General features: G+C 27.0%; 1 protein-coding gene across 10 annotated transcripts in view; it reads left to right on the forward strand.

Annotated features, from left to right (window-relative positions):
* LOC107445682 (serine/threonine-protein kinase tousled-like 1) overlaps positions 1-17552 on the forward strand; it is a 39974-nt gene that overhangs the window by 395 nt on the left and 22027 nt on the right. For 4 of the 10 annotated variants that reach the window (XM_043051686.2, XM_043051687.2, XM_043051688.2 and 1 more), the window contains exons 2-4: positions 6397-6466; positions 13532-13615; positions 16980-17150. In XM_043051686.2, coding sequence (XP_042907620.1) covers positions 6397-6466; positions 13532-13615; positions 16980-17150 — 325 coding nt within the window. Of the gene's footprint in view, positions 1-26; positions 698-6396; positions 6467-13531; positions 13616-16979; positions 17151-17552 lie in introns of those variants that run through there. The other 6 variants (XM_016060144.3, XM_071178752.1, XM_071178755.1 and 3 more) reach the window with 5 other exon arrangements.

Here is a 17552-nt window from a genome sequence, read left to right on the forward strand (position 1 = left end):
TTTTATCCATTGTTATTAATATAAAAATTGATCTTGTTTGCAAATTTTATTAAAACAAGAGGAGTATCGTCCACAAAACAGGAAAAAACATCAAAACTTAATAATGAAACTTGATGACGTCACAAAAATATACTGAATGGAGTTGTGCGAAATGCTAATCTGAGAGGTAAGGAGGCGCTAATGAAAAATAAGAAAATGTTCATCTTTCTGAACCCAGGCAATAAAAGAATCAGAAATAACGTAAAACATCACTAATTAAGCTATATATAAGTGTAAAACATTTCAGCAGCTGAGATTATTCTCTAGCTTAACACAATAAAATAATTTTGTACATAATAAAATATTTTGTTTTCTTTTTTTGTAAGCAATGATTTTTGTCTCCGTGAAGAGAAGTTGGGGTTTCGGCTACGGCTCCGAACTATTGCTTCCTCTGTGATTGGTGTTTCACTAAAATATTTAGTTTACTACAATAGATATATTAAAATGCTGTTAAAGGGTGAATTCCTTGGATAGATTTAAAGATATATTCCAAATCAAAGTTTTTTTTTGAAAAATTATTTGCAAGTTAATGTATTTTTATTCGTTTATTAAATTGGTGATTAATATTTTATATATGAGGTGTGCGACATTTAGGCATTTATTTTCAAGTAAGCCGATAAAGATGGTGAGAAGAGACTAAGCCCAGCCACCGTTAAGGGTAAGTGACTTTAAATGGCTATTGTAATTTTTAATTAAAGATGGGAAAAGAATTAAATATGTCAATTTTCGTGGATATCCGTATTCTTCATTACAAGAAGGGGATCATATGATTATAATATTGTGACTGTAAATGAGATTTTTACGAGGTGTAAATCACATTTAGATAATTTAATAATATTTCTCATAACAGTTTATTAATTAATGAATTATTCTGCAGATGAGTTGGTACAATAGAGAAGATTTAGTTCAAAAATATTTATAAATTATTGATGCTACTATATGTTACATTTCGATGTATATAGTATCAAAATATGTATGATTAATATTAATGTATTGGGTGTTATTCGTATACATGTTTTTATTAATCTCGATTATTAAGTAACTTTGTTCTTGTTATTTAACATTAATTGAACTTTTTCATTAACTTATTAGCTATGTATTCCTACATCGTTTTTATAGATGTTTTTTAGTTAACTTTGAAGTGATTTAGTGATGATAACGTAATGTATGTGACTTAAAGATGTGAAATATAAAGTAGTAATTTGCTTTTTATTTCGAAATCAATTACAATGAAAAGTAAACAATTGAACTGTTTAATAAATCATTCAAATATGTAAAGATAAAAATATGCTTATAATAACTAAATTGTAGATTATGTTATAATTTTATGGTGGTTAGACAATACATATGTAACCATTTTCTTTCAATTAAATGTTTATATTTGACGAAAGTTGTGTTGATTTAAATTTACATTGTAACTATTTTAAATAAATGATCAGAATTTATTTTTCTGAAGTCAAATTTATGTGTTTATTTTTATTAAAGGAGAAAAAAATAATTTTATACTAACCATGCAGATAATAAAACTTTTTAAGTTTTTCTAACTGCTAATCTTAATTTAAAATCAATACTTTTGATACTTAAATTTTAAATTTTTCAGAACGTCAAATTGAAGCTAATTCCTTTTATATTTATAAAAATTTTATGAGTTAATAATTGTCAATGAAAAATAAAATTAAAAGTAACATTTAAGGCCAATAGTTAATTAAGTTATGAAATGTTTTATACCTCATAAATTTTCTTTGAAATTGCTTCTATCATAAACTTTGAATGATCTTTTGAACAGTATCTATTACTATATTTTAGTTTACATGTTACAAAAATAAAAATTTTTTGCCTAGAGGTTCAAATAGCATAATTAATCAGTGAGAGTATTTATTTTAAATTATTACTTTACTTTCTAATTAGTTAACTGCACTTTGACATCGTATAAAAATATAGGTACCTTAATGTTTCTGTAATCAGAATGTAAAGAAATATTATCACTCAAATTTATGTGTTATATAAAAACTGATGTTACGTTCTTAAAATTCATTTGAATGCATATTTTTTTCCCCTAACATGCTTATAAAATGTTAATAATTATAATATGTTATAATGTTATACGTTGTTAGATTTTGTGTCTGATTTTCTTATATTTAAGGGAAATTTTTTTTAAAATTTCTTATTCAAATATGTATTACTGAAAGAATTACTTAGACTTAGACTTAGACTTAAAGGNTATCCAGGGGGCACCACGTGGAGGCGGCAGGCATTACCCCCCAAGAATTACTTAAGTTTTAGTATTGTACAATTAAAGAAATATTTTTTTTGATAACAATTCAGGCAAAACTAATACAATTAAGAAAATTAGTTCACATTATTTGATGTGTGAGTAATAAATACTGTGTGGTATGTTGACTATTGAAAGCTATTAAAATTTTAATATTCTGAATTTTTTGATATATGGTGGAACCGTGATAATCAGAATATGTTTATTTAAATATCTCAGTTAATCTAATTTTTTTAAACTCTTATTTTTTTCACTTAGGATGAGGTGTAGTTTCCATGAAGTGTCATATTACATTGCATAATGCAGATCTAATTATCTTTAATAAGTTTTATTGCCACCTGAATTATAACATTACTATTTTACTTATTGATGAGAACACAAAATTTATACTATATGAAAGAAGCTTAAACAAGAGAAAAATTTCTATGGAGGAAATATGTGTAACTTCGTTACCAATTTAGTTATTGTTTGATATAATTATTCAACAGAACAGTCATACGTGTACAATGATTTAAGTATTGGACTATCATTATGTATGGTATGAACATAAGTCCAATCCCTGGTTTGGACGTTGGTCCCACCCAGCTTCAAATTAAAGGATACTAATTGGCATGTGAAGTAAATGCGGCTGGTGCAGAATATCACTATCATAATGTTAGTCATAATCTTGTGGAAACATAAATTCTATGATCTCTTTGGCAGTTAATTGACTACTTTATCTTTTTCAATTTTTTAATTTACTAACGAAAGTCTAAATTAATAAATCAAACATTCAGTGACAATCTAAAAATGTCTTTTTATTAAAAAACCTGTTTTGTCTTAATTACTTCAGATAATCAAAGTTCCTATACCTGCTTTAAATTAAGCCATACTAACAAGAAACTATGGTACTATTGTTCTTTGAAATTATTTGAGCTTGATACAAGTTTCTCACTTAAAGTTGTTTACTCTTTAATATCTATTTTGTGTTTATAATTTTTATAATGAACCAGTCTTGACAAATTTATATTGTTAATTAATGGTTAAAAGTTGCAGAACGCACACATTTTTGTAGATTACTCAAGAAATATTGTATCAAATCTAGTGAAATTTACTGTGAAAATACATTAATAATGACAGTTAATAACAAAATGTTAAAAGTACAAATTCAAGATTTTAAATAAATATTATAGTGTAACAGTTCAAAATAATGTTTAAAAAAAAAATGAATCTTGTAGAGAGTGTAATATGGAGTATAAACCCTTCTGATGGGGACACATGTGTCACATTAAAAACTCTATTGCTGTTAAGGAATGTTTGGGGACAATAAATCTAAGGTCATGAAGAAATATATAACACTTATCCGTTAAGATAGATTTTAATTCAAGCAGGTAGCTGGGAAAGGGATGGGTTGTAATTTTTCTCTTAGATGTGCTTGATGAGATTCAGGGATTTGGAGATTTAGCTGACCATTCTATCCTCTGAATATCTTCAGAGCTTCCAGACATTCTAAGACCTGCCCAATTTTCTGTGGACTGCCGTCATACATAAAAATAAACTAAGGACTAACACTACCTCTCTAGATAATGTTCCAAAGCACTCTTAAGATTTCAGCTTTGTACTTGACATAGTATGTGTGATTTCATAACATCAGCAGAAATCGTCTAATCTGGTGCTCATAACATTAACCTTGGACACAGATGCAGTGGGCCAGTGTTCCTTTCATTGAAGAAGAACCCAATGAGATTGGAGCAATGATTATCAACATGTTCTCGTGCAGAAAGATCCAGGGAGGAAGATTCCCATATCGATACTGCACCAAAAAGACATCACCAAAGAGAACTAATTTGAAGAGTGCAGCTTGTGGTTAGTCATTCCTGAGCAAGCATCTATATTTTTATTAATTTTTGCTAACATAAAAACTCTTTGGCAATGGTAATTGGTGCAAACAGGTATATTAATATGGAAATATCCCCTCCAAGAACCTGGTATCACCCTTCATATCACGGAAGTAGGCAATTGCAGAGGTTGAATTGTTATGGTGTGAGCTATGGTTGTACTATGTATTGATATCAGATGGCTCTACTGACCTGCACAGGCTGGCTTTGTTGAGGTATAGGACTAAGATCTTATCCATAACAGTAATCACCAACTTTTGTTGTAAGGAGAAAAAATCTAGTCATGCCCCTCCTTTGGTATTCACCATCTTATCAAATTTGGGTTTTCTTTGTATATCTGACTGTAACTCTTTTATTTATAAAACCTGCTCTGATTGGGTTACATAAATCATGTGCTATTATCTGATCCAATTTGATAATTTTCAGATGACAACATCTTAGTGTAGAAGTTTAATTGTTATATTTGTTCCATTTAATATTAAAAGTAGTAATGCACTTATTTTGAAAATTATATCAGAGAGATGATTTAAGGGTTATATTTTTTTAAAAACGGGATAAAAAAGTAACCAACCATAGTGAGTCACAAACTGATATCCTATAGCTTACATACGAGGTATAGAATCGAATATCGTTTAGAATAATGTTGTAATTGTATTATGTAACATTGTTTAGAAGTGCTGTTGGTGATATGTTAATTTTTATAGGAAAAAACAAACATCACACAGGTCTAGGCTGATAGAGAAATACTTTGAAGCCAAAGATATTCAGAGGATATAGTGATCAGCAAGATCTCCAATTCTTGATACTGCTCGAACATTATGTAGAATGCTCTTGGCAACTCACCAACCCTTTCAAAGCCAAAAAGCCCTCCAGAGTTTTAAAACTGTCTTGATGGAGGATCAGGTTTTATTGTCCCAAGATTTTTGATTTACTGTCTAAAAACATCTCTCAATCCTATGAATTCATTGCGAGGCAAACAATGCCATCATGCCCAATCTTAATCCATCCACAACTGCCATTTTGCTACATCATTTTTGGACTATCTTGCTCTATTGCTAAATAATGATCTTGGGTTCGTGCCATTGCTTTTTGTCATACTTTGATATATTTTTATCAGTGATTCTACTAGGAAATTGCAGGTCCTTTGGATTGCGGACTATTATATTTCTGGGTCCCTTTTCTCTATAAGTTCATCTCTATTTAAAATATGAATTCTTGACTTCAAATTTAAATTCTCACATTCAATCAATTCTTCTTACTATTGATAGACGAAACAAAAATTTTTTAAACAAGAAGAGTTATATTTAAACAATCAAGACTCTTAATTTTAGGACTGGTCAAACATCTGTTTCAAGAAAAGCCTTCACTGTGTCATTTGATGCTCAGACGAAGTTTTTCATATAGATATTTAAACTTTGTTTGATATTCTACCTACATAAATCTGTTAGTATGCAATTTTTTCCTCCAACCTAAAGAATTCATCTTAACTTGTGTTTTGAGTTCCCTCTATAATTTTTGGCTTACTTGATGCATTATAGGGCATCAGCAAAATCGCTGTTATTGTAAACTTCTTTCAATTCATTATTTCTTGAATTAGTAATCTGCAAAAATGTGTTTTGTTCCTTAACTCTTCTACATAAATGAAGTTATTTAATTACTTCTTAATCTAAGATGACAAAATCAGTTTGTTTCAAAATAAGCAAGGTACAGTGAAACCTCCAGCAATGACCACCTCTGTGTAGCGACCTCCTTTATTTACGTCCTTTTTGGAAGGCATGGAATTTTTTTCCATTGACTTTGTATTGAAGATAACCTTTAGGAGAGACCATCAAAACATCTAGCGCCCGGGCAAACCTCTGCGCCAAATGCTGAAAAGGTCAAATAAGGAAACACGAAAAAATATCAAAATAAAAATATGTTAACACAACAAATAAGTAGATTCAAATGTATTGAAAATATATGTGAGTGGCTCATATTTAGTTAGATAGCTCTTTTTGATGATCTCTGAAAAAGATTGATAACCTCTTGTTTTAGTAAGAGTGCACTAAAGACAATGCTATTAATGATTTAGTTATTGGTTCCCCATTATAACTAGTTTAAAACTCTATTGGATACTTGAAATTTATTTTTTATTTATGAATATTGAATATTGTCTTACTTTTGTCAATCAAATAGAGATTAATGTTTTTCAATTTTTGTTTTTTCTAGAGAAAATTTTCCAGTTTTTCTTGTGTGTAGTTTTAATTCTCCATATGCCTTCATCAACTCAACAACAAAGGTATTTTAATCAAACTTCTATTAACTTGTTTTCTGTGTCAAATCTTGAAGTATTGAGTTATATTATTGTTTATCTTATCAAGCTTTTTATGTTTTTTAAATATGATTGAAATTTCTTAAAATAATTAGGGTACCGTGCACAAAATAAAAAACAGAAATCTCTGAATAACTTGCTAGTTATTTAGCTCACACAAACATGCTAATTATTTAGCGCAGACAATATTTTAAGGTTCGAAATCATACACCAAAATGTACTTTCTCTGAACAAACATGCAATTTTTTATGATTAATCCAGATTACTGACCATAAAAATATAGGGTGTAGCTGCAATCTGAGAAATATGTTCCCAATAGTTTAGTCTTGAGTTTGAACCCCTTAATATCAAATTTTACTTTATGCGTCTTTCACCATATTTTGAGAAAATTTTGCAGACAATTATAAAACTTGTTTAGTGAAAGATAATTTCATACAAAGTAGAACTTTTAGTAAATATTTATTATTTTATTTCTTAATTGTCTAAAAAACTTTTGAATTGTAAGGTATAAAAAAATTTTACATTATTTTAAAGAACATAACTTTAAATGGTAAAATACAAAGTTTGAGTTAAATCAGTCTAATATTTCCTAAAAAATTGTACTAAAAAAATAAGACTTTTTCAAATTTCAATTTCTCTGGAACTATTTGACTGATTTCACTCAAATTTTGTGTTTTGCTATTTAAAATTGCATTCCTTAAAATGATGTAAAAAACAGTTGATCTTTCAATTCAAATGTTATTTGACTATTCATAAATAATATAATAAAAATTAATAAATACTTACTGAAAGTTTTATTTTGCATGGAATTTTTTAAGATAAATGAATTATATAATAGTGTACTTAAATTTTCAATTCACTTAAAAAGTTCTTGCAATGCGGCGAAACACGTAAAAAGTACAATTAACATTAAGGAGTCCAAACTTCTTCTCTTCTGACCAAACTATTGGACCATATTTCTTAGATTGCAGCTACCCTCTATATTTTGAGAGTCAGAAATCCCTGTTGGGAAAAAAAAGCATGTTTATTCAGAAAAAGTACGTTTTTGCATTTGATTTCTTTACTTAAAATATTGTCTGTGCTAATTAATCAGCATATTTGAAGTCATCCCTTCAGACCATTAAGACTGAGTTTTGGAACGTGAAGATCCGATTATTAGATCAAAAGTTATTTATGGTTATCCGTTTATTTATTTTTCACACTGTACATCATTGTTACGCCTTGTCTGTATCATTATACAAGTCATTTTTATTTAAATTGTGTAATCGAAACTTTCTCAACTAGTAATAGAATTAGCTTTATGATATATATATGCCCATAATCAGAATATTTTCAAATGTTCTGCAACAGGACTTATTAATTTATACAAATGTTCTGCAAGCATTTCACAGAGAAAAAAACTCAACTTCACGTTAAAATACTATATTTTCATTTATTAAAATAGAGGATCATACACAGATAAACTACATTATTTTTTAAACAAAGGCAAACATTCTTGATTTGTTACTTTTTCAATCACTTATGAAGTATAAAGTTTTGTTAATGACGATGATGAATTAACGAACGAATTAATGACGAACCTTTAATAAAATGCCTATGATATGAAGGTCCGAAAACTAAAATAAGGGCTGCCTTAAAAATCTTTCGAAGGAAAACGTTGTCACTTATTCAATATACAAATTGTTCTGCAGGACTTCGTTTGTTCTGCGACGTACGTCACAGTTTTAGGCACTTTCTGCTTCTGGGTATATATGTAATTTAGAGTGTTAAGCTTATATAGCTTATTATCTCTAATTAGGTTGGAGCTTAGGATGGCTTATCCTAGGTTTGGGCATGACAAATGAGATTTGCAGCTCAGATTTATTTTAAACTGTGCTAAAGTGTCTATAACCTATATTTTTTACTCATATTTAGTTTTAAATATTTGTTTAATATTAATAAAAATGCCTCCATTCTTTTAAGATTCTATCAATAAATTTTATGATATTAATGATATATAGCATTATTATAATGTTGCATCTACTCAAATCTATATAACTTTATAAAGTTCATAATGATTTTGAATAATTAAAGCAAAAATAGCTATTTTCTGTTTTTTCTTCCAAAGATGAGATACTTATTATGAGATAAAAATTATTTAATTATATATTTTTTATTTTTTAAACTGTTGTAGTTCTTGAAATATTCTTAACTGTTTAGCATTTTTCATATAAAACTACACAATATCTAGTTTTGGAATGACTAAAACATATTAATTCACATTTTTTAAAATTAAATCTATTTCAAAGACATTAAATTCTATCTTATTTAAAAATAGTTTGCTTAATGTTAGTATTGAAATATTAAGAATGTGTAATTTCTGAATGATTCCGTATTGCTGAATGTGTAATTTCTGAATGATTCCGTATTGCTTAAAAGAAACTTTTACAAAATCAAGCTATGGATATTGAATAGGAAAGTTTTTAGCAGGACAGTAAAAACTGGGATTTTTTACTTTTAATTATATTATTGCATCTGAAATTTTGCCTAAAAACAATACAATTTGAATAAATAGTTTTATTTTAATTAAATTAGAAAATTCTGGAAAGATAAAGATCAAAACAATTTAATGCATATATTTTTTTCTTCTCAATAAATTGAAACTAGAGTAGAATTCTGTATTGTTAAATGAATATAAATGGGATTTTTTGTAAGTTCTTCAAATAGATTTGCTTTAATATATTTTAACAAAAGATGTAGAAAGTTTTAACAAAATATTTTAGTTTTGTATAAAATTAAGATTTTTTTTAATTTTTAAATTGGGGTTTGTAAGAGTTTATTAAAATCACTTTTTCACAGATTATATTAATNATATATATATATATATTGTTAGAATAGATGGTTATAGCATATAAACCAGTCTAAGGCCACAATTAGCCAACAGCTGTAGGTTGTGCATCTCTATTTAACTAAAATGTTTCAATTAGTTGGGTCAAATTCATATTTTTTGGCTAACTTATACATTGCATGTTATCTAAGCAAATAAACTGTTCATACATCTTAAATAACTTACAAAAATATGATTTTAGCAATATTAGCAATATTATCTGTTGTTTTCATTTTTTGTACCTATTTTATCGACTATAATTTTTCTCACAACTTAGTATCTGTACCTCATATGGATATTTCTGTTATAATATTTGTTACCATTTGACATATGGCCAGAAGCTGACAAAAGCTGTAAAATTTTAGTAGCCAACTTCTAGAATTATTGTGACTTTCTCACAATAAAAAACTCTTGTATAAAAAAAATTAGCTTCTCATAGACTTACTTAACTATTTTTCATGTATGGGTAATGTGTGTTGTTTCTCAGAAAAAAAGTTAAATTTTCAATTACGAAATTAAATTCAGAAAAAATGTAAGGAAAGCTTTTAAATTGTAATTACTATAATTTAATAAAACAAACTAAGAAATAAACACTAAAGCAGTAAATTAATATTGTTACTTTGTAAACATAAAATAGATACATTAACATTGCCTTGAATATTATTGTTAAAATGCTACCCCTACATTGATTTAATTTAATTTAGTTGGAAAAGCCTTAAAAACCTACTTGTTCTTTCTTTCTTCTGAATTGTGAAAACATTTGTGACTTTAGTGGCCTACCCTTATAATAATGTCTGGACATGTTTATGATTGCAATTTTGTTTAACAAGATCGTGATTTTGTGTGAGTTAAAATTTTAAATTCATCAATAATTCTTTATTCAGTTAGTGAGTTTTTCCATTTTAATTAAATATTTTGACTTAAAATTTTAAATATATTTATTTATTTCTATAACAGGAATTTATCGATTTTGACACTCAATATTTAAAAAGAATTGCTCATATTTTTTTACTAGTCATAAATAATAGTTCATCCATCTTTCCACAAAATGTTTTACTCCATTCTTATGTGCCTCCCCGCTCTTTTCCCACTGAAAATAATGCTTACAGTCTTTAAATCAGTTAATTTGTTCAATTAGTTATTTTTAATACTTGTAAGTTTAATTTTTTTTCATTATGTTTTGCTATTAATAAATTTTAAGCTGTTTTTATTTTTTTAAATATTTAGACAAAGCTTAAGTTTATTTATTTATTTTATGGAATCTGGCCATTAGATTATCTATATTATTTTGATTTAAAAAAAATAAAGATGTTTAAAAAAAGATTTTATTTAAAAGTTTATTTCATTTGCTTAAGTCAAAAACAATGCGAATAAAGCTCAAATGAAGTACAAAAGTGAACAATTTCGTACTTTATTTGTGCTTTATTTACATAGTTTGTCATTTTAGTCTACGTAGTACAAAGTATACCTTATCCTTTTGGTTATTTCTTTTATTTAATAAAGATCGATTTGAGATTTCTGTCTGTATGATTTTGATTCAAATATAACTTTCTACTTTTTTAAAGTAAACCAAATGTTATGTTACATCGCTACATTGTGAATTCTAAATGATGATATATCGTGATTAAAAATTCTTACATCACCTTGTACATAGCGGCACTTTTTGGTAGATGTCCGAAACTCTGTCTTATTTATTTTTTCTAATATTAAGATTTCCACTGAATATTTCCTCTCAATAATTACTCCATCTCTTGAATAATGAACTTCAATTGCATCATTACTCTATCCGTTTCTTTCTAGAATGCCCAACATTCATTTCATATATGTTAAATTTAAAATTGAATAGATTGAAAAAAATTAGCAGTATTACTGGCCTATTAAATTATTAAATAATAAAATCTTTTGCCCAGTGTATTTTTCTTCTCTCCCAAGGGCAAAAAATCTTATTGGAAAAAGAAAAAAGCTGCTGACTGAATTTTTTGCCAACCAAATTATGCATCCATCCAAATTGTATATTCTGTTATGTCTTCAATTCTAATTTTTCCAAAGTCGACTGAAATCAGTTATAAAAATAACTGCTTAAATCTTTTTCCCTCGAAATTATTTTTTATTAATAATTATACACTTGAAACTCGTTAGTATTATTATCTATCCACACACAACTATATATATCAGTGATGGGGAAACTACGGCCCGCGGAAAGGTTTAATCCGGCCCGCTTAAGAGTGCCGTCGTGAGAATGTTTGAATGCGTTCTTACTTCGTAATGTGACGACCCGCATAAAAACTACCTGCGGCGATATTCAAAACACAATAGTANTTAAATATAAAAATATGTTAGAGGAGGGTGTATATTTTGGCTACTATTTTATGCATGTAGAAACTGTTTTGGAGACTATTTTTCATATTTAGAGCAACTAAAATGTCTATTTTTAGAGTCTTACGTTTGTAACAGCCCTGTTATTTCGTTCAGTAGTCCTCTGCTCAAAAAGTTCACGTGCTTCTAATCTAGTACAATGGAACATGAAAATAGATTTTGTATATTTTGAAAAATTTAGAAAGTTCCTAAAATAAATCCCTATTAAAATAGATTTGTTATTCAGTTTATTACTGTAGTATCTGAATAAATATTTCTGCTAAATAATGATATGTCTCCTTTATATTTTTCTTTTTAATTATTTTTCAACAATTTTTGTTCAGAATTCTCTCTCTCTCTCTCTTTTTTTTAAAATTAATTAAAAAATATGTTAACTGCATCTATACATGTGTCCTAAAAGTATTTAATATTTATTGCTTTCTAATTTTTGAATCAAAAACACAATGTATTCAAGTACTTTTGCTCTAGGTCATTGTTAGAAACTGTTGCTATTAATTAATTTAAATTTTGCTATTTTTAAGGCAAGAACGTTAATAAATTAAAAATTCTTAAATACTTCTAGAAATCATAAAATTTACTTTAAAATAAGAAACATAAATTTTCAAGAAAAATTTTTATATCAGTTGTTTTTTTCTTTAAAAATTATTTTTTTTTTGATTGTAGCTTGTATTTATAAATTAAATGAAAAAAAAGTAAGTAAGTAATTGAAATAAACATGTAGTTTATGAATAAAATAATTTATAATTAAAATAATTTGTAAATAAATATACTTAATAAAGATACACGGGAATTTAATAATCATTTATTATAATCTTCAAAAAATTCAAGATTGCATTTTTTTATTTAATGTGCTTTGATATTTTTAAAATGGAAGAAGCTATTGCAGAAAAGCAAATTCATATGTCTATCTAGTCAACATGAATGCTTGTTATTGAAGCATATTTAAAATGACTGAGATTTATGGTAAGATAAGCAGTAATTTAAAAAGAAAAATATTTATTCCCTAGCAAAATGCTCACTATATGAGAAATATAATTCAAAATTCATGAAATATAGCCAAAAAAAAAGGAAAAGAATTAAACTGAAAAATTAATAAGGCTCTTAAAAAAATGCTGAAGGAAAGGTTATATTTAGTGACTGGTTTGCGTAAATATAAATCATTCTAAAAAGAATGTAATCAATTAGTCACTTCAATAAAAATTAACTTTGAACATGAAACACCAAAATGTATATGCAATATTTTTATTCACTCTTACAATTGTTATGAATGTGATTCTGATGTTAACGAATAATGATAGTGACTATTCGCATGATATGCACGATTCGCATAATGCTAATGACTATCTATAATAATGACTATTCGCATGATATGCACGATTCGCATAATGATAATGACTATCTATAATAATGACTATTCGCTAAACGTTTTATTTAGTTTTGGGTGGGCCTGTGTAAAAATAAATCAGTTTTAAAAACTTAGCTTTTTTTTTCTTTTCTTCTTTGCACATATTTTGAGTTTTTGAAATAAAAATTGAGATGCAGTGGGAACAGAATACTGCTTATTTTAAATTAGATAAATTATTTTAAAATCTGTTAATATTTTAGGTTATTACATTAGTTATTTATTTTAGCATGCTAATATTTGTTGTTCTGATAAATCTGTTGGACCAGTCATAACCAACAGGTTTAACAGGTTTCTTTGAAACATCTATTCTCCTTATTAAGATATCATATTTTAAAATTAAGTTTTTTCAATGCAAAATCATTGTATGTGATGTTTTTCATTTTAGGTGGTGGTTTCCATAATGGAAAATTTACACAGCCTAGATCCCAGAAAACAGGAATTATTAGAAGCTAGATTTCTTGGAAACAGAGTAAGTATTGCTTTTCAGATTAAATTTAGTTGTATAAATTTAGTAGTATAAATATTTTGTAGTTGATGAGTTATGTCTGGTTTTAAAAGCTAATACTACTCAAACATTTCAATTAAATGAAATATTTCATAATTTTAATAAAAAACTATACAAAAATTAAATAATCTCTACCTATGATATGATATTTATCATTATCAGTATGTGACACTAGTTTGATTGCTGTGTATTTGAGTCATTCAGGTGGTCCTACTGAGTCAAAACATTAACTGGAGTTTATCCTATTACATTTTCCGATCTTAATTTGCATGAACATTTGTTATAAAATATCTTTTACCCAAATCTACAATATTATTAGGTAGTTAATATTTGCACAAAAGGTGTTTAGGCTTAATCTTGGATTAAGTTAGATCATTTTGTTAAAAAATAGTTTTTTGATTTATGTTAAATTAATAGCTGATGTATATCAAAAATTTAACTTAGAATATTAATATATTTAAGAGTAACATTAAATTGTTTTTGTTGAATGTTGGATTCTTTTTCCTTTTTGTATATTATGATTATGTCACATACTTGTAAAAAGGTATTCTTATCTTAAAGGTATTGTGCCTAATTAACTGAATTAAGGAATTACTTTACTTGGTTTATTTTAGTCCCTCTCATATCAGTGATAATGGCTCTTTTCAATATTATTGAAACTCTACATAGGTTTTATTGGTAAGGTTAATAATTAGTTTTAAATTAGATAGATATAAATAATTAGATTATATTACAATTTAATTAGATTAAAAAAAGCAAAGTTGACTATAAATTTTAATTAAATATTAGTTTGAAAAAATCTTAACTCATTGATTCTGGTTATTTATTTATTTTTGAATTCTACAAAAAAAAATTTTATTCATTGATCTCAAACTAATATGAGTTGTTCAGTACTTAATTAATAAAATTATGCTGGAAAATTTAAATACTTTCTATTTATAGTAAGTTAAATTTATTATTTTACAATAAAATTTGTTTATTGTATTTAAGTAAAACAAGTTATGCTTTTTTTAGTAATGCCTTTTTTAAAAAGTTCTCTAATATATGTATGCAAAAGGCAAAAAAAATTTTCTGAATTTTTTGAAGAAGTGTCCCGATTTTTTCTGTTGATCACTATGAGACCTGCTGGACGTATCTATTTTGGTTGTTTTTATGCTGAAATTTTTTAAGTAAAGGTTATTTATATTTTAAATAAGTTAATAAATTAAGCAAAGCAAAATAAGATTTATATTATTAACTCAAGTATTAAGACTAGTTTTATGTATTGGTTTATGATTTAGTATGAACATTATAGTTATCAGGTTGGACACCTGCCCTACCAACCAATCTTATCCTTTGTATTCAGTTCATAATGTAGCATCATATTTTATTCTTTCTGTTCCACACGCTTCTTCCTCTTGTACTGGCAACTTTCACAAGATTAATATTTATACATTAATCACACTTCGATATCCATGTTTCTTCTCTCTCCAAATGGAAGCATAGGGCCTCTAGCATTGCTTTCCATCTAGTTCTATTTGTGGTCAGGTATTTCGCCTCTTTCCATGTTTTTCTAAATGTTTTCGGTCCATTTATTTTAGTTCTTATTTTAAGTAACTATGATAAATCTTTTCATGTTACTTTCTCTTTTGCTGTTGCTTTCTCTCTTTCCTGTTGCTTCAAGAGTCCTAATCAAAAATTTGTTTTACTTTAAGCATTTAGGTTTGCAGAAAATGTGACCATTCCATTTCCATCTATGTTTCTTAGCTTCAAGTTCAATTGGTTTCTATTTTGTAGTTCTAAGAATTTCTACGGTTACAAATTTTATGGAACCGTTTGATTTATAAGATTTTTCTTAAACTGTTGTTATAAAGATTTTTAAGTTTTTCATGTTATCTTTATTGTGCCATGTTTCTAATATATAAAGTTGGGCAGATTGTACATTTGTACGCGGACCATCACTTATAAAATTATTGGATTAAGAAATCGGCTGCTTTATAAAATCAAATTTGCAAGATTGATATTATAATACCATAACAGATAAAACCATCCGTTTATAAAATCAATGTGTAAATCGTTATTGTTTTATAAAATTAAAACTATTTCTTCTTGTGAGAATAATTAGAATTTTCTGTTTTCTCAAGTTTTGGAAGCATATAAAGAAAAAAATTCTTTCTGCTCCCTCACGGAAAAGGGCACTTTGAATTTAACACCGTGAAAACTTATCAAAATGAGTAATATTACGTAATTGAATTTGATCAATAACAATTTTTAAATTACCCTGTTATTCTATTTCATTTATGCATTTCAAAAAGTAATTCTTACAAATTATGAAAGCAAGAGAAAAATTTGTAGTTTATAAAAGATAATTAAAGGCATTTTAAAAGACAATCTCTTAACATAATTTTTTTTCAAAAAAGCGTTAGCTAAAAAAAAAAGATTAATTTTCTTGACCTCTATGTTTAAAATGTTTCTGTTTGTTTGCCTGTCTTAAAGGGTTAACCAGTAAGCATAGGTCATTTGTAAAATCAAGGTCTGTTTGATATTTAATTAGGGCTCATATTAATCACACTTAACTATTTGTTTCACATTTGATTCTTTCTTTTTTACACTCTCTTCCACTTTTCCCAATCTATATTCTAACTTTCGTAGAAGTGAACCAACATAATTATCTTTGAATAACATCATTAGCAATATTCTTTCCCTGCTGAATTGATGCCTCATAATTCTCTTTCCTCTCATAGTAACCTTTTTTTCTCTATTAAGAAAGAAAAATACTTAAATTTTCCTATTTTTCTTTCTTTTTTTTTACATTTAAAATTTGTTTCTTATTTTAGAAATTAAAATTTTATTTTTAACAAGCATTGAATTTGGGACTTTGTATACCTCATACATAAAAAATCTGTGAATTTAAAGTTGCCATCATAAGCATCATAAAGTTGCCATCATAAAGTCATTGCCATCTGATTAAAACAAGGTTAACTTTGTGTTGTATGTGAGTCAAATAAACAATGTGAAGAGAGCATAAATAGCATCACACCAACAAATGTGTGAGCATTTCAGTGCTATAATGAAAACCCTTCTTAAGTCTCAAAAAATAATTTTGTTCTCTGACACAAAAAAAGATGTTTTGTTATTGTACTCCAACAATCGTGCGTCTGTTTATGCGAAGTTAGTGCACTTTTCACATTATTTTTCAACTTTTTTTCTAACAATAGGCAGTCAACTTGCAAAGCAGATTGATCACAGTGGCAAATATGATAACTAAACATTGAAATATTGAGATATTTGATAATGAATAGTTACTGTAACAAATAAAATTAGCTACAGTAGACAATTTCTTTTTTAGGGTTTTTCTAACAGTGTCCCAGAACAATTATTACAAGCTAGTCAAAATGCTACTATGATGCAAAGTGGACTGAATCTTGCAGTTGGTGCTAATAGTAACAGCAATAACAACCAAGACTCTAATCTAAGTGCTGCCAGTGGCAGCTCTGTGAGTAGTGATAAAGAAATAGAGGTAATATTCTCTTTTATTCCTATTTCTAATAATTATTTTAAATAGAAGCACTATTTTGAATAATGCTAACCAATATGAATAAGATACAATTAATGGTACACTTGTTACTAATTGTTGCACACAGGCACAAGTTTTTTGGAGAACTTTTTATTCTGAACAAAGTGAAAAATGCCTGTTTCAGAAAATGGACACAGCTCAAAATTTGTGTTTAAGTGTGTTAATGTTTACATTGATAAATTTACAACGTAATTGTTAAATTGCCAATGTTAACATCAACATGAATTTGTTTCCTGATACAAAGTGATCTCAGAATATTTTAATTGTTGTGAAACCACATCTATCTTAAAGTTGGTCAGGAATGGTCCGTTGAAGACATAAAGGCTTTTACTATGTTTAAGTTAT

The sequence above is a fragment of the Parasteatoda tepidariorum genome, chromosome 3, assembly GCF_043381705.1.
Source record: "Parasteatoda tepidariorum isolate YZ-2023 chromosome 3, CAS_Ptep_4.0, whole genome shotgun sequence".
Classification (NCBI taxonomy): Eukaryota; Metazoa; Arthropoda; class Arachnida; order Araneae; family Theridiidae; genus Parasteatoda; species Parasteatoda tepidariorum.